Source organism: Convolutriloba macropyga, chromosome 9, assembly GCF_964194025.1.
Source record: "Convolutriloba macropyga chromosome 9, txConMacr16.3, whole genome shotgun sequence".
Classification (NCBI taxonomy): domain Eukaryota; kingdom Metazoa; phylum Xenacoelomorpha; order Acoela; family Convolutidae; genus Convolutriloba; species Convolutriloba macropyga.
Window position 1 is genome coordinate 58,600,272 of NC_134476.1, and position 26,410 is coordinate 58,626,681.

The 26,410-nt window shown below is 32.5% G+C and overlaps 1 protein-coding gene across 4 annotated transcripts in view; it reads right to left on the reverse strand.

Moving 5' to 3' along the window:
- Positions 1 to 26,410, reverse strand: part of LOC142345890 (uncharacterized) — a 268,945-nt gene that overhangs the window by 201,091 nt on the left and 41,444 nt on the right. For all 4 annotated transcript variants that reach the window (XR_012759361.1, XR_012759362.1, XR_012759360.1 and 1 more), the window contains exon 5: positions 17,972 to 18,099. Coding sequence is in view for 1 of the 4 variants with exons in the window: in XM_075398324.1 (XP_075254439.1) it covers positions 17,972 to 18,099 (128 nt within the window). In the remaining 3 variants the exon portion in view is untranslated. The remainder of the gene's footprint in view (positions 1 to 17,971; positions 18,100 to 26,410) is intronic.

Sequence of the window (26,410 nt, forward strand, 5' to 3'; positions counted from 1 at the left end):
GCTAGCGATCTATTAGAAATAGAAACTGAGAATAACTTCAAGCGCAACAAACAAATGATATTCAATGAAGAAGATAAATTATATCATGAAACTAATAACACTTGTCATATCTGGAGTAAAACATGTATTAATAAAGTAAGAGATCACTGTCATGAAACTGGTAAATATAGAGGACCAGCATGTAAAATATGTAATCTGAGGTATAAACAACAAAACTTCAATCCTGTAGTATTCCACAATGGCTCCGGCTATGACTCCAACCTACTATACAGCGAACTTTTTAAACAGAATAATGATAAAAGAAAAGTAGATAACATACCACTGGCTGCTGGTAAGTCTAAGATGTTTAGCATTGGTTAAATTCTTAGATAATTATAACTTCTTAGCTATGCCTCTAGATCAAATGGCAAAGATATACGGGTGTAAAAATAAAAAACATTATATCCATATGAATACTTTGGTTTAGATGACTACCAAGAACTTATAGGTAATCTAAAAATAGAAGACTTCAAATCCTCACTACATAATAAATTACCAACACAAGAAGAAGTAGATAACTTTGATAATGAAAACAGTCATAAAACCGGTAGAGATATAACTATAGAGTATTTACAGAACGATGTCGAAATATAAGACTATTGCATGAATGAATATGTTAAATTAAGCATGAAAGAATTCAAGCTCAATCCACTACATTACGTTAGTCTACCAGGTTATAGTTTTGATTGTTGGTTAATGTCAAGCGGTGTTACATTAGATACATTACAAGACAAACAAATGTTAGATGATTTTGTTGGAGCAAAGAGAGGTGGTATATGTGGAATAATGGGTGATAGATATATAAATAACAGTGATGATAAGTCCATATGGTACATAGACGCAAACAACCTATACGGCTATGCAATGATGCAAAAGCTACCTTATAAGGACATCGATTTTATTACTACTACTACTACTACCCTTGAACCGCGAAGCGTGTTCCTCGATATAAAATTGAATAACTCCAGATGATAGTGATCATGGTTACTATATAGTTTGTGATTTTGATTATACTAATAGTTGTAAAGATAGAAGAGAGCAACTAGCACTAACGCCCAATAGGAGAAGGATAAATGATAATGAATTGGGATATCGAGAAAGAGAGAAAAGTAAAACAAAAACAGAGAAATTAATCTTAGACCAAAACAACAAAACAGAATACATGGTTCATTATAGGATGTTAAAGTTCTATGTTAAGATGGGAGAAAAAGTAACAAAAATACATAGAGTAATTAAAATTAAACAAGATTATATATGTAGAGATTATATACAAAACAATACAAATAAAAGAGCAACAACTAAAACTGAAGCAGAGAAGGATGTAAGGAAAATAATGAACAACTCCCTATATGGAAGAATGTGCATGAATACCCTACAATTCCTTCAAAGTAAGTTCTTACATGATGATGAAGAAAAGACAATGAAAAGTATAAGTAAACCAACATTTAAGAATATAACTAGATATAGAGATTATAGCCAAATCGAACATATAAAGAAAAAAATAGAATATTATTCTCCAGTATAGGTAGGTGTTGCTATCTTAGAATTAAGTAAATTACACATGTATGATGTATTCTATAATATTCTTCAACAATTTCTCAACGATCTACAACTCCACTATATGGATACTGATAGTTTTGTATTAAGTTATACTGAAGGTAAGGTTAGTGACGAGCACATGGATCTGTCCAATCTGGAGCCACCAACCAAAATTAATAAAAAAGTCCCTGGTAAATTCAAACATGAAATGGGAAGTAATGTCATAGAAGAGTTTGTGGCACTAACACCAAAGACATATAGCTTCAAAGACTACCCAAATAATACTAAAGAGAAAGGAATAAAGAATTGTAACAATGCTAAACATGAAGAATATTATAATGCACTAATGTGTAACACAGAGAGAACTGTAGATGAATGTAGAATACAAAAAGTTTGTGATAACATGACAACAACAAAAACAAGTAAGATTAGTCTAAACACATTTGATGATAAAGGATTTAATGTATATAAAATTAAAAGCTATCCTCATGATGAGAATCTATATCTATTCAAAAGAGATCTAGTAAATAAGATTAATACTACTTCAATAGAGTTAGATAATAAAGATATTAATGATAATAAATATAATAAAGACTTGTTAATAAATAATATTTTAGAACTAACCACTAATGATGATAAAAAGTTGATTGAAGCCGCTATTAGATTAGATAATGATCTGTGAACGGACGAAGTCCGTGGCAAGCCAAACAGCTTCGTTGATCTATAAATCTTAATAAAAATATAAACTAGTTAATAATATTCTATAACTTCCTAATAATAAAACGATCAATTACAAGTATTGCATCCCTCGGTTTAGTAGTTAGTATATTATAGATCATCAATCCTCCTAGATATATTCCCAAATCACTATTTCGTCTAGTTAATTTGTTTTTGCTATTTTCTATAAATTTTATTATTTTACTGGTTTCTTTTTCATCTATATAATTAGAATAACTTGAACTTATTATTTCATCATGCCAAGGATCCTTAGCATGGTTTATAAACTCTTCCATAGTCCGATATTGTTTTCCACAAGCTAAACATTTTTTTTTAACTCGGAGTAGTTTTCATCAAGAAAATTATCCATTTTTTCCTATTATTATAATTTTTCAATATATAAAAAATGACTATGCTAGATAAACTCATAGAATTAAATAAACTACAAAAACTAAACAGAAGAAATAGATTAGAAGATAAATTAAAACAACAAGAATATTATGGTGAAATAGAATAGTCATTGATCCTTTAACTAAAACAATCAGTGAAACTGCTTCACAGATAAATGCAAGCAATGAACAAACATTAAGAGCAATAGATTGGCAAAATCAAGAGTTAGCCAAACAAACTAAGATGATAGAGCATACTAGAAACAAGACATTAATGATACCTAATGAGAAACTCGAGATCGACCAGGAATCATAGCAGATAAAGACACAGCCCACATTATTCATTTAATGACAAATCAATCTAACCCTCAATTACAGTTATCGTTTGGGAATTTAGATATCGGTGAATTTGAAATGAATGGAGTTAGAGTATTTTATCAAGAAAACACATTTATAGTTAGAGATAATATATATGAATTTTCAGATGGGTTTATTAACTTTCTCACTAATCCGGGTGTAACATATGATGATATTGAGGAAGATTAAAACAAAATCAAAAGGTTTTTAAAGGATATTAGATATGATATAGGAAAAGGGGATAAGAAAAGTGCTAGATATAGAACAATAAAACGTATAAAACGTACAATAAAACGTATAGATCACTCATCTTAATCATCATATACATATGACCACATTCTGCAGAAATATAGTCATCTTTAAGTTGACTATCTCTATTACCTTGATTTCTAACAAAACCACTCATATTCATCGCCAATACTAGTTAATAACTTATACATCAATAGATTAGGATAACAATGATCTATATATTCAATAGTCCTACCACCACTAGTTTCAAGCTTAATTGAACTAAACAATGCAATCATACCATATAATAACTAATCTGATCTTAGCATCATTAGCAAATACACCACCAGCATCATCTGATACAACAAACTCTATCTCTAGATACGAATCATGTAAATTTAAATGATTCTTTTCTCTATTAAGTATGATATTAATATTAGTATTGATTGTAATCATTGTTGCCAGATTATTTGGTTTGTATTTAATAATCTTACTTTTGTGTATATCATTATTATAACCATAAGTTGTATCCAAATTAAAATCCATTTTTATAAGATAAAAATTTAACTTTTAATTATAACTAAGACTATAATTATGACTTAAACCATAAATATAATCTAATATTTGAATATAAAAAATGACAGACAGCTTAATTCTATATGAACTACAAAAGATACATGAAGCTCTAACTAAAACTAAAGAAGAGTTTACACTTAACTTTAGAATGGTTAAATCAACAGAAAGGTTTAACTTTAGTGAACCTATACTTAATACAGCAAAATTAGGTTTAATTAGATTATCAGTTTATAACTCGGTGTTTAATGTAAATGGGAATAATAATAAATTTAGGTTCAATTCTTTAGATCGACAAATTTTCTCTGATACAAAATTATATATAACATCCGGTGCATATGAATTATCTGAAATAGCAGAAATAAAAAAAGAAGAAACTGAAGGTAATGTTATAATAGAAGTAGATAAAAATACAATTAAATGGAAAATGGAAATAAAACAAGGAGCACTTAGATTTGATGTAGAAAACTCAATAGGATCATTACTGGGATTTAGGAAAATATTATATAGAGCAGCTACATATACATCTCAGAAAATTGTTGATATTATGGGTTTTAATACAATTAATATTCATTGTAATATTATATCTGGAGCTAAAGATATTGGTAAAGATACAGATATATTATATACATTTAATGTAACTGAACCACCCGGTTATATGATCATAACTATTCCAACAAATGTATTACATCAAAATGTAACTTAAGATAGAATAGAATATATAGAGTTTCATATTAAAGATAAGCATGGAAGACCTATAGACTTTAATGGTGATGTGTTGAGTTTTAATTTGCATCTGGCGTAACCAGCTGGGCAAAATCCTATCTAACATAGTTAGCAGACCGAAGGTCTGTTTGTGTTAACAACTTCGTTGATCTAGTCTAGATATAAACTTCATTAATCGTAACATATTTGAAATAGTAATTTTCTTTAAAACAAATGGTTAGTATTAAATCTGATGAATATAAAAATAAATCCTGGTCTCAAAGTTGTAAATGGTGTCAGGGTAAACCATATCAATGTTTTGTATGTAATAGAGTTATAACATATAGAGATAATTATAATCATTTACTAGAACATTTTAATAATTCCAATCAATATCTAAAGTGAAAAGTAGAAAGTGTAGAGTGTATATATGTGAAAGTATGAAGAAAGTGTAAAGTGTATAAACATATCTCCCAGTTTAGATTTAAACAATTCTATTGTTGGTTATGTACATATTCACAGATTGGTATAGTTATAAATTATAATTAAACATAAATAAATAATTATAATTAAATAGATATATAATTATAAACATAACTATACCATATTTAAATTATAGTTATAAATTATAATTAAACATAAGTAGATAATTATATTTAAATATCTACAAATATCTCCAATCCCAATTAATTCTTAGTTGACCATTAATATTTTTATTTTTAGTTATATCAATGACAATGTAATTATAAGGCTCTTTCCATACCTTATTAAATATATTAGCAAAATCATTATAACTAAGTTCAACATTATTAAAGAAATCTTAATATATAGATATGAGGACTTTACCTCTTTGTTCAAATAAAATAAATAGATTACAATTCTCTCTAACACTGTCTATCTATTGTGAATAGATTTTGATTAAGATATATATTACAATTATTATGTCTACCCCTACAAAAGTATTCATTAATAAATGGTTCTTTGGCTCTAACATCATCAAATATCATTAGTTCCTTTGGGTCTTTGGGTAGTTTATTGGGAGATGGTAAATCTTTTATATCTTTAACAAACTCAATATCTGCTTTCGGGTCAACAGAGTTGCGACTTCGTCGACTATAACTCTCTAAACCTATATATTGATCACCATTAGGTCCAATGATGTATAGCTTATCAAAATATATACTAGCCAGAATTAGGAGTGTAGCTTCAGTAATTATATTATCATCATTTAGCCATGATTGTAGATCTCCATTTATGTTTATAGAGATAGTGTTAGTAGGACATTCTTTATTGTTAGGTTTACCCCTTTGATGTTTTTCATCAAATTGATATATAACATTATCTTTAACATTATCATTATCATTAAAATTATTAGCAAAGCTACTTCGTAGATCATCTGCGGAGCGGGTTCCCTGATTATCATTAACGTTATCATTATTAGTAAAGCTACTTCGTAGATCATTAACATTATCATTATTAGCAAAGCTACTTCGTAGATCATTATCATTATTAGCAAAGCTACTTCGTAGATCATTAGCATTAACATTATCATTATCTGCGGAGCAGGTTGGCATGCCACGGACTCTGTCTGTTCCCTGTTTAGCAAAGCTACTTCGTAGATCATCTGCGAAGCGGGTTCCCTGATTATCATTATCATTAACATTATCATTATCATTATCATTAACATTATATTTATCATTAACATTACAACCTAAACAAAAACACTCATTATATATTTCAGGACAATTAACTTGATTAACTAGAATATTCAAAGCACTTTTAATTCTAAATTCTCTAGCAATAAGATAGATCATATATAAACAATAAGCCCCACAATAAGATTCATCATATTGTTGTATTCTTTCATTAGAGCCTAGATCAACATATTCTTCTAGTAATAATGGTGGGGTTTCTACACCAAAACTATCAAAGTAAAACACAGGACCACCTTCTCTTATAACTAAAAACCAATGTGTACCATCAGTTGGATGTAGATTTACAATAATGTTGAAGTTATTATTGGCAAAGCCACTTCGTGGATCATTAATATTATCTGGAGTCTCATCTCTCATTACAATTTCAATTGGTGTTAGACTTATATCTTCTCCTATATCTTTTATTCTGATATCACTCATAGCATGATTATCAATATTGAATTTATTATTGAATTCGTCAAAAGTTAGGATAAGCATTTTTTATGTATAAATTTTATAAAAATGGATAAAGGAGGAATACTTTTTATTATTATTATTATTATTATTATTGGAATTTGTTTTATAATATATGATTCGATACCGAGTAAACATACAAAACTAGAAGACAGCTTTGAAGGATTTATGAATAGGAGTCTAGTTAGATTTGAATATGAAAAGTCACCATTACATACTATTGTTTATGGTGGAACTAGAACAGGTAAAACATATTTTATTAGACAATATTTAAATATATATCAAGATCAAGATCAAGACCAAAACCAAAACCAAGACCAAAACCAAGACCACGACCAAAACCAGCAGCAAGTTAAAAATATAATCATTGTATGTAAAGATGATAGAGATTGGATAGATCCTGAGACTGGCGAGTTTTATATTTGATTTATTAAATGTGATATAAATATGATCACATCAAAAAAGTCTAAATTCAAAGATAGCGTAATTGTTCTTGATGATATGGGCGATAAATTAAATAACGATATAGCTTATTATTTCACAGAAGGAAGACATTATAATATTCAAATGATTGTAATGTGTCATAAAACAGCTCAAATAATTAATACAGCAAGAATGAGTTGTGATACTATTTATTTAACAACTTATAATGAAGCTGATCTATTTAAAAATTTTAATGAAATATATAAATGTGAACATAACTTCGAAAAAATAATTATTGAATTAAATAGTAACTATTATAATTGTACAGATGGAATGTCAGATGAACTTCGTTATGGTATAATTAAATATAATAGGAAAGAGAATAATTTCATTATTATTGATAAGAATAGAACTGTTATATGACTCGAGAGTTGGTTTCCTTGATTTAAAAGCTCTGAGTTTAAAAGAAGAATTAGAAAGAGAAGATATAAATAAACTTATAAATTATATGAAACCACTCATGATTAATGCTACAGATAGAAATACTATTAATCACGATAACTATATATTCTATTTTAATCAACTGCTGACATTAAATAATATTAAAATACAGAATGATATTCTAACTAAAGAAACGGTTATCGGAAAGGGTATAAAAAATTTACCAGCTATTGGTGGAATTATAGGTGGATATTTATCCCGATATAATATCAAGAAATGCTGGAAATATAGCAATGGGAGCAAGCACAATGTTGAGTAGAGTAAATACATTGGTTAACTATGGATATGGAGAAGAGTTGGATGATGAAACACAAAATGGTTATAATGAAACACAAAACAACAAGAATATATAAATGAAGAGATGGGAACTTTAAATAAAAAGGGACAAAAATAAAAAATCGGTTTATATGGAAATAATAAAGAATTTAGAGATGAGATTATAAATTTTATTAGAGATAAATCAGAATTAGACCTTGAAGTGATTTTAGATAGAAGATAAAAACTAATAGGAAAGAAATATTTAGCTGAGTATATCAGATCTAAAGATTAAAGATAAAATTGAAATCTTGGCCAGATATTAATTTATAATCTGACCTAACATAAATGGTTATAAAATGTTTAGAGTGTAATCATAAATGTGGAGCTCCCTTTAATCTGGTTTTCCATTATTCAATATGTCATAAAGATAAAACTGCTAAATGTATGTGTGGTGATAAAACATTGAGTGGTATTTGCATCAAGACTGATTGTTCTTTTAAAGATGAATTTGGATATAGTCCTAGCCCTAATTCTAGTTCTAATCTTAGCATTGATCCTAGCCCTGATTCTAGTTCTAATCCTAGCCCTAATCCTAATCCAAGCACTAATTCTAGTTCTAATCCTAGCCCCAATCCTAGCATTGATCCTAGCCCTATTCCTAGTTCTAATCCTAGCCCTAATCCTAGTTCTAATCCCAAAGTTATAACTAGATGTTGTAATAAATGTAATTATGTAAAACCACTAACTGATTTTGATAAAAGCAAGTATACATGTGGAAAATGTACTTCAGCTAAAGTTAGTTGTCTATATTGCCCTTCTATTGTGAGATATGATAGAATGAATGCTCATGTAAAAAGACAACATCCAGATGTGGATTTACCTAAAGGATTTACTAGAAATCTTCGAAGCAGTTACACTGATTTGCCAAATAATGGGGTAAGGGCAAGCAAGACCGAAGGTCTATATACTGATCCACAAAGTGGTTACACCAATCCTATTTTTACATTAAATGGAGAAAGTTGTTCATGTAAATATTATAATTTTGTATCATTTCTTATTAATAATGGAATAAATATAGAAAAAGTAAAAGAAAATATAAATTTATTGAAGAGTATAGATAATTTTAAAGAATAAATATAGAAAAATAAAAATAATAATTTATTAACAAGTTTAGATAATTTTAAAATTTATTAAAAAAAGAGGGATTTCACTCTTTAAGCGCGATAAATAGTAATTTTGTACTGGGGCATCACTCCGATAGGGGCGATTTCGCTCTTAAAGAGTGATTCGCTCTTAAAAGAGGGATTTCGCTCTTATTTTGAAATTTGCTTTATTTTTCAATAAATTATTAAATTTTGCTATTACTTTGGGTTTTAGCTTAATTATGACTTCAACAAGTAATAAAAAAACAAGGATCTTAATATTATATAAATATTAGCAAAATTTAAAGTTTATAAAAGAGTTAAGCTGGTTTTTTATTCAAGTTATCCACGAAGTGGTTACACCAATTTTCGCAAGTTGGTTTTACGTGCTTTTTACACGGTCTCACTAGTTTTATACTAGTATCTGGGATACGTCCACTGGAGTCAGTGGGGATAGAACCCGAACTATCCGTCTGATAATGGATAATTACCAGCTTAACTCTGTACTAGTGGATTGCACTAAGTGAGACAAGAAATGATAGATTTTAAATATAAAGGAAGTGAATATAGAGTAGTGGATAAAACAAGCAAACCAACAAGCAGTAAAATTTGGCCCGATTCGACATGCGCGATTAGCGTTAGAAAGGGTCAAATTTTACTGGTGGTTGGTTTCCTTGTTTTATACACTACTGACAAAAAAGTCGGACGAAGAAACGATCCGACGAAAAGTTGTTAGTACGCAGAATTGGATGAAAAGACTCAGGGCTAGCAGGACTAATATAATTGCTACAAACTTCGTTTGAGAGGAATTGATAAGATCGTTTCTTCATAACACTTTTGATGCTACATGGAATTCATAAAACTATTCTCCCATACAACTGCACTCAACCGCGCGGCTTCGCACAATGGCGTAAACAGATTTTACCGAATTTTCTCTACAGTTTTCATCGATATTTTGCTTCTATGAATTACATTAGATTACAAAACTTCAACAAATTGTAGACAATGCCGGAGATTGCCGAAATAGCTGCTAAACAGGCTAGCTGGCCGTAGAGTACAATAACATACAGAAATGTGCTGAAATTTCAGCGATAAATTAACACACCTTCCAGTTTAGAGGTATGGGTAGGGGTTAGGATAATTGAGAACGGGCGGGATTGGTGGGGATAGAGAGGTCTGGGGGACGTGGGCAGGTGATTGTTGGGTAGTGGTGGAGTTGAATAAGGCAGCTCCGCGGAGGTTGGGTAGGTGTAGGGCGGTAGGTAGGTAGGTAGGTACGTACGTAGGTGGGGATATGTGACAAGTACGTGGGGGAGAGGTTGTAGGTAGGTGCTGTGTAATTTAAATGAGGAGAGACGGTTATGGGGAAAAAAGTTTTCAAACTGACCTCCCACAAATTACCAAAAATACCGACCACAAATTACCAAAAAATTCCTAACCCCCATGCATTTAAAGCTACGCTACTGTTGAAGTCCAATGTTCCAAGCCATAGTTCTACGTTCAAATATAGATGTAACGATTTGAATGGATAGATGTAAAAAAATAAATCAAGAACAAACTTGTTTCAGTTTTTTTTAAAAATGTAGATCGGCACCGCTTTGGCTCGCACAGGAAGTGTTCCCAACTATCAAATAACGATTGTGACTGTAAATGAAATGAGCAGTTTACGCAGCAAGAAAGCATTGCGTCATATTCTTAACCAGCCACAAGCCTTATCAAAAGATTAGCGAATCAGATGCGAGTAAATGCTGAAAATCAGTTCTATTTTACGTAGAAAGTTCCACAAAAAAACTGCAAAACATAACCGGCAAATTGCCAAAAAAGCCGCCCTTGACCCACTTGACGCATAATGGGATTGAAACAGAAAAAAAATGCAAAATATTTCTATCACTTTTGTGCTTAAGTTCGCAGTACCGAAATATATAGCTCATAAAATGGTCAGAAAAAAACAAGTATCCCGCAAAAGACCTTTATCAATTTTGAAAAAGGTCAATTCAAAACTCAAAACTGATTAAAAAAAACTCAAAAATGGCGAAAAAATGTGAAGAATTGAACCATTTTGTTCTCAAAAACTCCTAAAATGACATTTCAGCCTTGATTAAGTCATTTCCAGCAACCGTACAACCCTAAGCAGTTGAAGGATTACTAAGCTTGGCTTTGGGCCTCTAATGAACATTAATGCCCACCCGGCTTTACCATTTTATCCCGTTTTGAAACACCAAAGTCATGAAAAGTATGTGAAAAAATCTTACAAAAAACTCATAGCACAACAAGACCTGCGATACAATACAAAAAATTGAATGAGAAAGTTAGAACTATTACATCTGACCAGCGTATCAATTAACATTGAAAGCTAAAAAGGCAAACAGTCCCAAATTGAAGAAAACAACCAAACAAACTAAACGAAAATAAAATCATTGCTATAAATTTGAAAATTTTTGCCTTCAAGATCACAATTCATCGAATTAAAGATGGCCATTAACTCAAAAGCTTCAAAGGGGTTAATTCGCCACTACGGATAGAAAAACTTGAAATTGAAAATTGCAGTTTTTTTAAAGTTTCTAAAATTTGCAAAAATATTATGCTCAAAACCATTTTTGTTCCCTGCCTCTCGAATCTGTTTGCTAACCCATCAGCAAAACCAATAAATTTTTTATTGGCCCTTGAAGATCGGTAAACCTAGAAAATTGGGGGAAAATTCAAGAATATTGAAAAATTCAAAATTTTCCAAAAATATTGATAAAGTCGATTCTATTAAAAATCGTCAGAACCTCTTCAGAAACTATCCAGTAACCCAATTTCAAGTCTACGAAATTTCAGGCCTAACTGTCCCAAAACGATCAATAAAGTCAGAACAAGATCATTTTCAAAACAAAAAATTTCACAGATAGAAATCGCAAAAAATGCGTAATAATTAAATGTTGAATACCATTCCATTGGCCCTACTAACCATGCAGTAACCTACTATTAATTCCTGGAGGAGTCTCCTTAACCCCTGCGGCTCAATAAACTCAAAACTGACAAATTTCGAACAGCAAAATTGAAAAAAATCGCTAAAATTTGTCAACTAAAATGTTGAAGCCACACTACTACTACTCGAAACTATGCAATAACATATAAAAAAAACCCTGGAGGCCATTCCTTCACCCCTGCGGCATAAAAACTCAAAATACAAAAATTTCGGGAAAAACTTGATAAAAATTGTAAGTTGAAATTTTAAAAAAATGCCAAAACTTGTGATATTATTATGTTGGAAACCATTCCATTGGCCCTACTAACCATGCAGTAACTTCTTATTAATAAGTAGTTCGATAAACTCAAAAATGACAAATTCGAACGAAAAATAAAAAAAACCATTTGTGATGATAAAATGATAAAATAATAACATGATAAAAATTGTGACATTAAAATGTGGAAACAAAACCACTACCACTAGAAAATATGCAGTAACATATCATGAAACCCTGGAGGACGTTAATTGACCTATGCGGAAAGAAAACTTAAAATACAAAAGTTTCCAAAATTTGATCAAAATTGCTAAAAACTTTGAAAAAATTGCAAAAACTTGTAATATTAATATGTTGAAAACCATTCCATTACAACTAGAAACTAAGTAATAACATATTATCAAACTCTAGAAACGTCTTGAAGTAATAACATATTATCAAACTCTAGAAACGTCTTGCTGAAGGGTTACGGAAAACGACAATTTACAAAAAACTACAAAAAACGAAAAATAAAAAAAAACATTTGTGATGATAAAATGATAAAAATAATAAAATGATAAAATTTGTGACATTAAAATGTGGAAACAACACCACTACCACTAGAAGATATGCAGTAACATTTCATGAAACTTGTAATATTAATATGTTGAAAACCATTCCATTACAACTAGAAACTAAGCAATAACCTATTATCAAACTCTAGAAACGTCTTGCTGAAGGGTTACGGAAAACGACAATTTAAAAAAAACTACAAAAAATGTAAAAACTATTATACATATGTGTGCTATGTTCGGAGCACCAAAACAGCTCATCAAAAGGTAAAAAACTATATCGAGTTTTTTCTCGAAGGAGTTTTTTTGAAGGGGGTTCCTTGGCCCTTCAGGCTGGACAAACCTAAAAAATGACAAAAATTTTCAAATAACTTGAAAAAAAATTTAAGTTATATTTTAAAAAATACGAAAACTTGCGCTAATAACATTTTGCGCTACTAAAACCGTTCCACGGCCAATAAAAAATTTTCCGTAAAATATCACTTCTTAGAGGTTTCTTGGCACCTGGGGCCAGAAAAACTGCAAATTGCAAGGAATCTCAAAAAAATCTAAAAATTAGCGATGTCAAAATATAGAAAACCGTTTCTTTACCACTAGAAACTATGCACTAACCTTTTTATCACACCTCTAGAGAAGGCTACTTGGTACCTAGAGCCAAAAAAACTTTTCAAATAATCATTAAAGTAATTATGTCTTGCAAAAGACACTTATCAGCTTTTAGTAACCTCAATTGTGAACTGGTCCATTAAAAAACTCGAAAATTGACGAATGAATATTTGGGCTCAAAAACCCTTAAAAATGACATTTTAGCCCTGATTAAGGCATTCCCTGCACCTGTACCACCCTAAGCACTTGGAGGACCCCTAAGGTTGGCTTTGGGCCTCTAACTAAACTCAATGGCCACTAGGGTTTACCTTTTTACTCCGTTTTGAAATATCAAAATCACAAAAATAAAAAAAAAATCTTACAAAACAATCATAGCAGGACAGATCCTACAATACAATGCAGTGAATTGAATGAGAACGGGAGAACTACTGCATCTGACCCGGGTATCAATCAACATTGACAGCTCAAAAGGCAAACAGTCCCAAATTAAGGAAATAAAACAACCAAACAAACTAAACAAAAAAATCATTGCAATAACTATTGAAGCTTTTGCCTTAGAGATCAAAATTCATCAACTCAAAGATAACCATTAACCCAAAAGCTTGAAAGGGGTTAATTTGCCACAAAGCATAGAACAATAAAAAAACCGTGGAATTGAAAATGGTATTTTTTCAAAGTTTCTAAATTTTGCACAAATTTATGCCCAAATTCAATTTTATTGCCTGCCCCTAAAATTGGTAAAATTGCCTCTAAAACTGCTTAAAAAAATGCTAAAATTGATTATATTAAAATCTTCAGAACCTTTCGTTATCTTCAGAAATTATCATAAAGTCAGAACAAGATCACTTTCAAAGCATTTAAAGTTTTAAACTCAAATGCGAGGTAATAAAATATTTAACATCATTCCAATGGCCTTACTAACCATGCAGTAAAATACTATTAATTCTTAGAGGTGTTTCCCTAACCCCTGCAGCTCGATGAACTCAAAACTGACAAATTTGCAACAAAATTATTCCAACAGCAGGTTTTATCAAAAATTGCTAAAATTTTGTGACATCAAAATGTTAAATTATGCAGTAACATATAAAAAAAGGACTTTCCTTGACCCCTGCCGCAGGAAAAACTCAAAATACAAAATTTTCGAAGAACTTTGCAACTTTTAAATTGCAAGCTTTATTTAAAAAAATTGCTAAAACTTGAAACATTAATAAGTTGAAAACCATTCCACTACAACTAAAAACTACGCAATAACCTATTATCAAACTCTAGAGACGTCTTGCTTAAGGGTTACAAAAAAGACAATTAAAAAACGACAAAAAATGTTAAAACTAGTATACATTTGTGTGCTATGTTCGGAGAAGTAAAACATATAGCTCATAAGATGGTCAAAAAAATTAGTTATATCTTACAAAAGAACAAGAGAAAAGAGTTTTTTCTCGAAAGAGTTTATCAGAGGGGGTTCCTAGGCCCTTAAGGCTGGACAAACCTAAAAATGACAACAATTTTCAAATAACTTGAAAAAAAATATTTGAGTTATATTTTAAAAAATACTAAAATTTGCGCTAGTAACATTTTGCGCTACTAAAACCGTTCCCTGGCCAATAAAAAATTTTCCGTAAAATATCACTTCTTAGAGGTTTCTTGGCACCTGGGGCCAGAAAAACTGCAAATTGCAAGGAATCTCAAAAAAATTTAAAAATTAGCGATGTCAAAATATAGAAAACCGTTTCTTTACCACTAGAAACTATGCACTAACCTTTTTATCACACCTCTAGAGAAGGCTACTTGGTACCTAGAGCCAAAAAAACTGAAAAATTTTTTCACAAATATTGAAAAAAATGCAAAAATTAGTATACATAAACGTGTTGATGTTTAGGGTACAAAAATAGCTTTTCAAATAATCATTAAAGTAATTATGTCTTGCAAAAGACACTTATCAGCTTTTACTAACCTCAATTGTAGACTGATCCAACAAAAAGATGACGAATATTTGGGCTCAAAAACCCTTAAAAAAGACATTTTAACCCTGATTAAGGCATTCCTAGCAACTGTACCAACCTAAGCACTTGAAGGACCACAAAGGTTAGCCTTGGTTCTCTAATAAACTCAAGGCCCACTCAGCTTTACCTTTTAATCCCGTTTTGAGACATCAAAGTCATGAAAAGTGTGAAAATATCTTACAAAAAAATCATAGCACAACAAGACCTGCGATAAAATCTAAATAATTGAATGATAAAGTTAGAACTAATGCACCTGACAGCGTATCAATTAACATTGAAAACTAAATAGGCAAACAGTCCCAAATTGAAGGAAATAAAAGAACAAAACAAACTGAACAAAAGTGAAATCAATGCTAAAAATTTTGAAATGTTTGCCGTAGAAACCGATATTCATCGACTTAAATATAGCCATTAACCCAAAAGCTTGAAAGGGGTTAATTCGCCACTAAGGAGAGGAGGGTAAATATTGAAAATTGCATTTCTTTTAAGTTTCCAAAATTCGCAAAATTATTATGCTCAAAACCAGTTTTGTTGCCTGCCTCTCGAACAGTTTGGTGACCTATCAACAAGAGTTATAAACCTTTTATTCGCCCTTGAAGATCGGTAAACCCGGGAAATTGTGGAACATTTCAGAAATTTAAAAAAATCTTAAATTTCTAAAAACTTTTCTTAAAATATTGCTAAAATTGCTCATAATAATATCTTATAATATCTTAAGAACCTTTTTCATTATCTTCAGAAACTATCCAGTAACCAAAACTCAAGCCTGAAACATTTTCACTGTCCCATTAAGATCGATAAAATCAGAACATGATAATTTTCAAAACATTTAAACTCAAACTTTGTTACAAAAAATGCAATAAATTCGCGATAATACAATGTTGAAATTCATTCCGTAAGCCCTACTAACCATGAAGTAACCTACTATTAATTCCTAGAGGAGTTTTCCTAATCCATGGGGCTTGATCAACTCAATGACAAATTTCCAACAAAAACATCACAAAAACAGCAAGTTTTAAAAAAAATTGCAAAAATTCCTAATCTTAATAAGTTATAACCACATTAGTAACTCTAAAATCTTTGCAGTAACATATCATTAAAACCTAAAGGACGTTCATTGACCAGTGCGACAGGAAAAACTCAAAATACATAAATTTTCAAAAAATCGATAAAAATTGCAAGTTTGATTTAAAATTGCTAAAATTTGTGATATAAATCTGTTGAAAACCATTCCACAACCACTAGAAACTATGCAATAAGCTATTATCAAACTCTACAGGAGTCTTACTGATGGGTTACAAAAGATGACAACAATTTTCAAAAATCTAAAAAACAGTAAAATATAGTACATTTGAGTGCTACGTTCGTTGGGAGTACCAAAACATATAGCTCATAAAATGGTCATAAAAATTAGTTATATCTTGCAAAGGAACTATGTCAAGTTTTTCCCCAAAAAAATGGCTAAATTTCGTGATACTAAAACCTTGGAAAACATTTCGTTACCACCAGAAACTATGCAATAACCTATTATCAAACATTAGAAGAGGTTCCTCGGCCCTTTTAGGCTGGACAAAGTTTTTTTAAAAAATGCTAAAGTTTGCGCTATTAAAAATTTTACAGCCATTCCATGGCCACGAAAAATTTTTCAGTAACATATAAATTCCTAGAGGAGGTTTCTTGGCCCTTGGGGCCGGAAAAACTTAAATACTGGAAGTAAATCAAATTTGAAAGAAGTGCTTAAATTCGTAATGTCAAAACATAGTAAACCGTTTCATTAGCACTAAAAACTATGCACTGACCTATTATCAAACCCTAGAGAAGGTTCCGTGATACCTAGGGCTGAAAAAATGAGAAAAATTTAAAAAATATATATAAATTGTAAAAAATAGTATAAATTTACGTGTTTGTTTGGGGTACCAAAATATACATAGCTCTTAAAATGATCATTAAAGGTAATTATGTCTTGCAAAAGACTTTCACTAACCTCAATTTTAGACTGGTCCAACAAAAAATTCGAAAAATGACGAAAAAAACCTTTTGGGCTCAAAACCTAAAAGTGATCTTTTAGCCTGGAATTGAGGCCTAAATGTGGCTCAAGTTCTTTAATGAAACTTGATGCCCGCTGAGCTTTACCTGTTTATTCTGTTTTGAAAGCTCTAAGTCATGAAAAAAGGTGTTAAACCATCTTACAAAAAAGACAGAGCACCAATACAATCCAATTCTTGGATTGTAAAAAAAACAAGATCACCGCAATATAGCTTCGCTCAGCTTACAGCTTCGCAGCTATAAAAATAGATTCAGTTTTCAAGAGGTGTCGAATGGTGCCCGAAAAAGATTGATCGGCCAAAATTGACTCAACAAAAAAGCAGGTTAGCATGAAGTTCCAGCCACCAATTTTATGGAACCTTGGAACAATTATCACAAAAGCTACCGTCATTACTTTGCATAGGCATCACACTCCAGTTGCTATGTGTGAATAATAATGATTAGCTCTAAAGCATTAGAAAATATTCAAATGTGTTGTTGGTGACAGTGTCAAGTGACTCACAAGAGTGTTGAATATGAAGGTGGAGGTGTATCTGAGGATGGAAGTGAATATCTGCAGATTGAGAGCAGCATTCACTCTGCACTTTCGCAGCAACACCCACGCAGAAGCCAATATCTCTATCACGTGCGCTGAAATATACAAAGACCCATCATACTACAGTATTCAAACCACAAATTTTCTTTCAAATTCAATTGAGCTCCGGCAACAACAGTGAAGCTCGAAATAAAGCCAACAAATTGGCGGAAAATTGCTGTCGTTGACGCACTTGACGAACATCGGGATTCAAAAAGAAACATAGCGGGCAAAATAGCGCCGTTAACCTGCTTGACGCATATTGGGATCGAAACAGAAAAAGAAAAAATAAGAGATAGGAAATGAGAATTATTTCCTAATTTTCAAAAACTGTTCTATTCGGCGTGCAGTTTCAATTAGATTCTAAAACTAGACATAATTCAGCTTCTAAACTGAAAGCTATTACATTTCAGTCTAATGTCAGCCAGCAATAGCTCTAATGACCCTCGATAACTTAATACACTAAGGCTTAATGGCCACGCTTTATCGGTTCATCCCTTTCTTTTGATTTTGCTCTTTTGACTTTGACCGTATTCAATTCATTAAGTAATTCAATAAGTGAAGGAATTTAAAATCTATTCAGTTCAAACACAGAGTGAGGTAAGTCAGACGTCAAACCTGAAAATAAAACAAAGAAACGTAATCAAAAGGTGTAAAGCGAATAAAAAACGGAGAACGCCTAAATAATAGCTATTGATAGGCTGATGGTGGATATTAACGTGAATATTGACGGCAGACTGTCCTAATAGACATGCGTGCCGTATAATATAGATAGAAACAAATAAAGATGTAAGACTAAACGTTATTGGCGCCACTCAAAAAGCTAAAAGACATTCAGCGATAAGTTTTAAGCCTGTTAAAATCCGCAGAAGCCTTTTTATTATAGACTTTTATTGCACTTAATTTAATTCAAATTGAACTTAAGTTTAGAAGTGCAATAGTCATTTTATTGAGTGAGGTAAGTAATGTATGATCAAAATCTAATCACACAAATGACCTAAATCCTTTTTCTAGAGAGAGGAAGAAGCCATTCAGAACACTTTTTTCAATTGCGGCATCTGATTCCCTAAAACATTTCCTCTAAAAAATTTACGGATGAGAAAAAAACAAAGCCGGAAGACTCCAAGTTAAACCTAACTTACTCCCAAGATAGCCAAAAAATTAAAGAAAACAAACTATTTACATCACTTTACCATTCAAACTGAAACAAATGGAAGCAGCAAATCAAAAGTGAAAAGCAAAACGTGATAAAAATTCTTGGGAAAAATTTTAAGTAGCTACTCCAAGACCATTGTTGATAATATTGACTGATAACGTTGACTGATATAGTTAGTTACTGCTCAAAAAGGGATTGCCATAAAGAAAAAATCAAAAACGGTACATATCGAAACAGGAAATAAGCCGAGTAAATTTAAAAGAATTAAAGAACCAATTATATATACCTGTTCATTTTTATAACATTATTTAAAATTTGCTTAGTCTCAATAAACCTTACGAAACAGTTTCTGTTCATTCAATGAGCACTGATAAACACAGTGCAAACCACTTCAAAAAGAATAATATAATAATGAAAACTATCAACAATCAGCATAAATCGTTCATTTTGATTTGAAAATCTAGCCCATCAAAATTTTGATTTTCCTGCCTAAGTAACAATATAATCCTAGAAAAGCTCTAGAAAATCAAATGAACCTGAAAAAATACTCAGCTAGCAAAACATAATAATTACGCTAAAAGAAAACAACACGACAAGTACTGGCCTCTAATTTAAAATTTGATTGACTAAAAAACTAGACCTAGAATGGACCACGAATGGATTGGAAAAATTGAGAAAAAAAATCGGATCAAAAATGTAGATACACAGTGAATCTAATTGTCAAATTGCAACGTGAACAAAAAACCGCTAGCGAGAACAGCGATTTTTTGTTCAAACACCGTTTTCTCACTCTGCTTTAAAATTAAAGAGAAATAATTTCACGAGGCAACACAACTCGCTTTGTCACTCCACTTGCTGGTTAGGCCTGACCACAATCATCACTTCAATTTGACTACAAAAGTCAAAAACATAGCCGGCATATTGCCGGAAAGTAGCCGCGATAAGCTTGTGGCTATGACAGCCAGTCCCTTAATAGACCGCAAGACTTTTTGGGTTAGATTCGGACTGTCATTTTTATGAGACGCATAGGCTCTATAAGGAGAAAGCCCTAATAAGGGCTGATAATAAGTAGCAACATTTACTGCATGGAAGATCGGAGGAGTTGTCCTCCCGTATAAGAGATAGGGTTGTCCTGAGGACAACCCAACCTTTTGCATTGGATAGGACAACCAAACCCTTTACATGGGCTATAACAACCCAACGTTTTGCATGTGATGGGACAACCCAACCTTTTCATGCAGGTGCTGCTCCCCTCCCAGCAGAATTATTATCTAAACATTTTCCTCTTCCATTTCCCGGTTTTGAAAGAAGTATCCAGTTTCAGCCGATTTGAAATCCAAACATTTCCCCCCTCCCTTTCCCGCTTTCTTCCTTTGAGGGAATTACTTATTCTTATCAAAGAGAATGAAATTGAATGAAATATTTAGACGTATCAGAAAGACTGGATATAAAATGTGAATTTATTGTAGAACCACACCACTCAACTTGCCCAAGTCCAGTATTTGAAATTTAGCCAAAGAACACAAAATTGGGTTGAGAAGTTGAACCAAAAATTGTACAATCAAAAGATCACAAATCAAGATAAAAAGCGTTGTTTCTGAAACCAGTGTTAAGCACGGGTAGGTTAGTTTTGAAATGGGCTCTGCACAAAATTTAGCCATTTTAACAAATCACAACAAAATTAGCAAGAAATGAAGGAAAAATTGCAAATATCCAAATCTTTTCAATTATTATAGGGAGTATATAAAAATGTGGATATTTTCGAGTAATTTGAAAGCGCTGAACAGTTTTAATTGAAATTAGACACAATTATTAACAGTTACAGACGTAAAAATAAGGTTGAAAATTGCTGTTTTTTTACGTCCGATGTCCCCTTTTACGCGGTGGTATCGCTTCTTCCTCTTCCGAATCGGTTATGTTGCTTCCATCCTCAAATTCAACAGCTTCATAATCTATGAATGGACAATTGATTGAAGATTGTTTTTCAATTACTACCTCAAAATCGACATTATCTTCACTATTCAAGTCCGATTTGTTTATTATCCTGTTGAAACTGGGATCAGGTGGTTGCCAACTACCAGTGGAAGCAAGGAGCGTGCTGTCCGACTCATTATCAGTTTCCCATTCTTCCGCACACAGATCCTCAATTTCATCATGAGTCGTTGCATCCAATTCTGGATCAGTTTCAAGGTCAGTGGCTTCAATTGCGTCGGCATGAGCGAACGGCAACGTTTTTAAACTACCCTCAAGAATGAAACATTTGTCATCGAAGGGACTCAGGAAAAGCTTATTGATTGAAACGGTCTGTAGAAAGTGACGGTCTGACACAATTTTGCTGTTCGGTGTTCGTAGTGTGGATGACAGGAACAGAGCCTCTTTGTATTTCTGGTGGGTTAATTGTTCCCGTGCAGCTCTGGTAACACCTTTTGCAGATTTTTTGGCAATCTAAATACAAAAAATATACAACAAAGCGTGAAAGTTTTATCAACTTGTCCTCAGAAAGGTATTCGAAAGAAATCTTTATCAACGCTTGCTTCTCTTAAAGTTTAGTGTAATGTTTGTCGGATAATGACTAACCATAATAAAACCAAAAAAATAAATAAACATAAAACTGTTTTACCTGTTAAAGTTATGGAATATAACTTCGGATTCAGCGAAACAAACTCCTCGATGAGCTTTCCGGAGATTTCATCTTTATATTGGAGATGAGACGACGAGTTTGTTGTTGTTGAAAAGTTGACGCTCCTTAGGGTAATTCGAAAAATCAATAGTGGGTTTCGCTGCTAATACCTTGTAGAAATCGTCAGATCGAAATTTATTTAACAGACTGTCTCTGTCAGAATATAGCCGGCGACAATCAAAATGCGGTTTCATTATGGTATGGAGAAATCTATACATTTGAATTTAGCGAATTCTAGAATGGTCGCGCCAACAAAAGTTGACTTATCCCAATAGATTCTCCTTGGGTCGTGCATGATGGCACTAAACTTTTGCCGAATATTTTTTAAGGTCTTGAAGGTATAGCGTGAGACATTATGGAGCAATTGATCTGCATTCTGCGCTAGAGTGAGTTTCATTCTCATTCTTTTTGACTCACAGGTTTCACCATAAGCGCTGTTGTTCATAAATTTGAACAAATTCTCTTCCAATTTGTTCCTCGCGGTCAGACTTCTTGCTGTGTTTGGTCTGATATATGGCTTCATCCTTCATCCAGTTTTCTTGCAAAAATTGGAGCACGCGATGCATTCTTTCAACAATTAGACCAAGTTGCACATAAAGTTGAAGATTTCGGTAATGGAGAGTGTAACGCTTTAACGCTTTTTCTTCGTAACGGTTTGTAGTAACTTGGGGAAAAACAACCGCGGCAAGTTCACATTGAACTTGAACTCTCTTTGGTAAGTGCTCAGCCACTCATCGGGAACTAATTCTTTTGTTGGCGCGAGAGGAATCACGATGGAAGTCTCGTTTATTGTGTGGGAACGTCAAATCTACTTCAAGGATGTAACATATTGGAGAATCGGTTGGTGTATTGAGTACCTGCTCAAGTGGGAATCCCACTAGCATGAAGTCACCAACGGATAGATGTTCTGTTTTCATGATGCCACCATAGAAGTTGTTAGTATCTACCATGACCAAAAGTCGACTCGAGCGCACTGTTATAATTCTCCGTGTATTTGTTGTTTGCCTTGAAGTAACGTTAATCGTACACCAAGGCGAGACATCTAATCATTTTTTCAAAAATTTCCAGATGCTCTCTATTTGTCAATAATTGATATTGGCCCGGCAAGTTTTGAGAAATGCATCACCAGCGGAGTTTGAGGCACTGTAGTGATGTGCACAGTCCAGTCCATATGTGTTCATACACAGTCTCCGAAAGTCTTCAAACATGCACGCAAGCAAAATTGTGGCGCACTTCAGATATGAGTTATGATAGCCTTCAAAGTTACGACATTGAAAAGTATCGAAAACAGTTTTTGATTCCCATTCATTACCAAGATTGCGATTGAAAGAGAAAAAATAGTGAAAAAATGATTTTTGCACACAATTTTAAAGCGCAAAACTATTTTGATGTTATTTTGGAGCTGAACAAACTCCTGTTTCGTAGTGAGACAACACAGGGGCCAGTATCAAAACCAATAAGCATTAGAGATGGTATATAAAAACAAAGTTCAAGTAACGGCATCTAAAATTGGGCACAATGGGTATTTGTTGTTTGCCTTGAAGTAACGTTAATCGTACACCAAGGCGGAGCTCTAATCATGTTTTTAACTATTTCCAGATGTTTTCTATTTGTCAATAATTGAATATTGGTCCAACAGATTTTGAGAAATGCATCATCAGCGGAGTTTGAGGCACTGTAGTGATTTGCAGAGTCCAGTCCATATGTGTTCATACACAGTCTCCGAAAGTCTTCAAACACGCACGCAAGCAAAATTGTGTCGCACTTCAGATATGAGTTATGATAGCCTTCAAAGTTACGACATTGAAAAGTATCAAAAACAGTTTTTGATTCCCATTCATTACCAAGATTGCGATTGAAAGAAGAAAAGTGAAAAAATGATTTTTGCACACAATTTTAAAGCGCAAAACTATTTTGATGTTATTTTGGAGCTGAACAAACTCCTGTTTCGTAGTGAGACAACACAGGGGCCAGTATCAAAACCAATAAGCATTAGAGATGGTATATAAAAACAAAGTTCAAGTAACGGCATCTAAAATTGGGCACAATGGGTATTTGTTGTTTGCCTTGAAGTAACGTTAATCGTACACCAAGGCGGAGCTCTAATCATGTTTTTAACTATTTCCAGATGTTCTCTATTTGTCAATAATTGAATATTGGCCCAACAAATTTTGAGAAATGCATCATCAGCGTAGTTTGAGGCACTAGTGATTTGCAGAGTCAAGTCCATATGTGTTCATACACAGTCTCCGAATGTCTTCAAACAAGCACGCAAGCAAAAATGTGTCGCACTTCAGATCTAAGTTATGATAGCCTTCAAGTTACGATATTGAAAAGTATGGAAAACAGTTTTCGCTTTTTTTTATTTCTGCCTTGGTAATTTGGTAATTTTCCATTAAGCTATTTTTCCAGTATTCGAGTGCAGGAAGTTCTGTTTTTCCAAACGTTGCTGTTTCGAGCGGTCAGTCATGTTCGAATAGGGGTACATTCCTTTCTCTTTAATCGAATTTAGAGCATCAGCTGACGGTCACTAGCTGAGTAGGTTAGCAACTAACTTTTCTAAGGATGTAGTTAAAAACTCGGTGAAGCGTAAAAATTCTTAAATTTTTCTGACTTTTCCATCTCTCCCCTTGACTGTTTTGATCAGGACACCCAACGTCATCGATATGCACTTCCCATCTATAGTTGGGATGATTGTTTTTGATATATTGTTGTTGATACAGTTTTAAAAATATTTTAAAACTAAACATAATTCAGCTTCTAAACGGAAAGCTATTAATTTTCAAACTAATGTCAGCTATCAATCGCTCCGATGAAATTTGATAGCATAATAATTTTTGACTTGATCTTTTCTCAGATTTATCGGTTTATGTAGCCTCTTTTGCTTTGCTCTTTGACAATGACCATTGCCTCTACACTGCGTAATTCTGAGTAAAAAGATTTGCAAATCTGCAATTTGAAAGAGTGAGTGAAGTAAGACGTCAAGCGTGAAAATCGTGACATATGTAAAAAGAAAAACGTGATCAAGAGGCAAAGGGAATTGAAAAACATGCACAGAAGATTGCCGGAAAATAACAGCCGTTGATTCCCATTCATTACCAAGATTGCGATTGAAAGAAGAGAAAAAATAGTGAAAAAATGATTTTTGCACACAATTTTAAAGCGCAAAACTATTTTGATGTTATTTTGGAGCTGAACAAACTCCTGTTTCGTAGTGAGACAACACAGGGGCCAGTATCAAAACCAATAAGCATTAGAGATGGTATATAAAAACAAAGTTCAAGTAACGGAATCTAAAATTGGGCTCAATGGGTTTTTCCCGTTTCTATTTCTGATTTCGTTTTTGATACTGACTCGGCTCAATTTTAATTGCTTTGCTTAGCAACTGTTGTCTAATAACACGTTTAGCAGAATGGGAGAAGAGTGAAACCATCCTAGAGAAGTCAAAAAAAATTCATGCAAAATGTTGAACAAGCTGTGAACTAAGGAAAAGCAAAATTATTTTTATTCGACAAAGTAAAAAAATAGGAGCCCTATAATAGCCGGCTGAGAACCTGAAGCGGCTATTAAACAGGTATTAAAAGCATGAAAATTAAAGTCAAGTTGCCATATGCACTAATTTTTAAGTGGGTTTCAAAGGCTAGATGAGAGGTGAGTTCAAATCGACCGGAATGAGGTTGGACAATGCGAGTTGGGGATTGGGGTAATAATAGGACTGAGGGGTCAAACGGTTCGAGCAACCGGCATCTAAAATTGAGCTTTCATCCCGTCTCTATTTCTGATTCCGTTTTTTGATACTGAGTCTATTCATTTTGAATTGCTTTGATAGGTAATTGCTGTCCAAAAAAATAAACCAATTAATGTCGAAACGATTGCTCTCGAACAACCGACGGGATGAAAATTATTTGACAGCGCCGTGATTCGAACCACTGACCTCCCGATCCATAACCAAATGCACTGACCACTCGGCTATAAGGCTCTTGTTTTTGCTATGATGCAACCGACTTCATATTAGCAACAGGCTTTACTTCGGAGTAGGAGCAATAGAGATCACTCAAAAATGAAGAACGAAAGCGTGAAAAAGTCATTGACAAGTCAAAGAATGTCCTAGAAGAAAAGTGCAAAATGGTCAAGCAAAAAATTTGCATAACATAGCAAGCAGATTGCCGGAATAGCTGCGAAAGAATAGACCTGAGCGCCATATAACAAAGATAGAAACAGATACAGATCTAAATTGAAAAAAAATTCGATGTCGCTCAAAAAACTAGATAAAAAACATTCAGCGATAAATTATTAAAGCTTGTTAAAATTCATTCCGCAGAAACCTCTTATTAGGGACCTTTACTGCACATATGAGTTCCTTTGACCTTAAACAAATTCAAATTAAATTTAAGTTTTAAAGTGCAAAAGTCATTTTATTGAGTGAGTTAAGTCACGTATGATCAAAACCTAATCACGCAAATAACGTGAAAACTTTTGCTAAAGCATGTGAGAAAAAACGTCACGCGCGCAAATACCGTTAGTGAGAGAA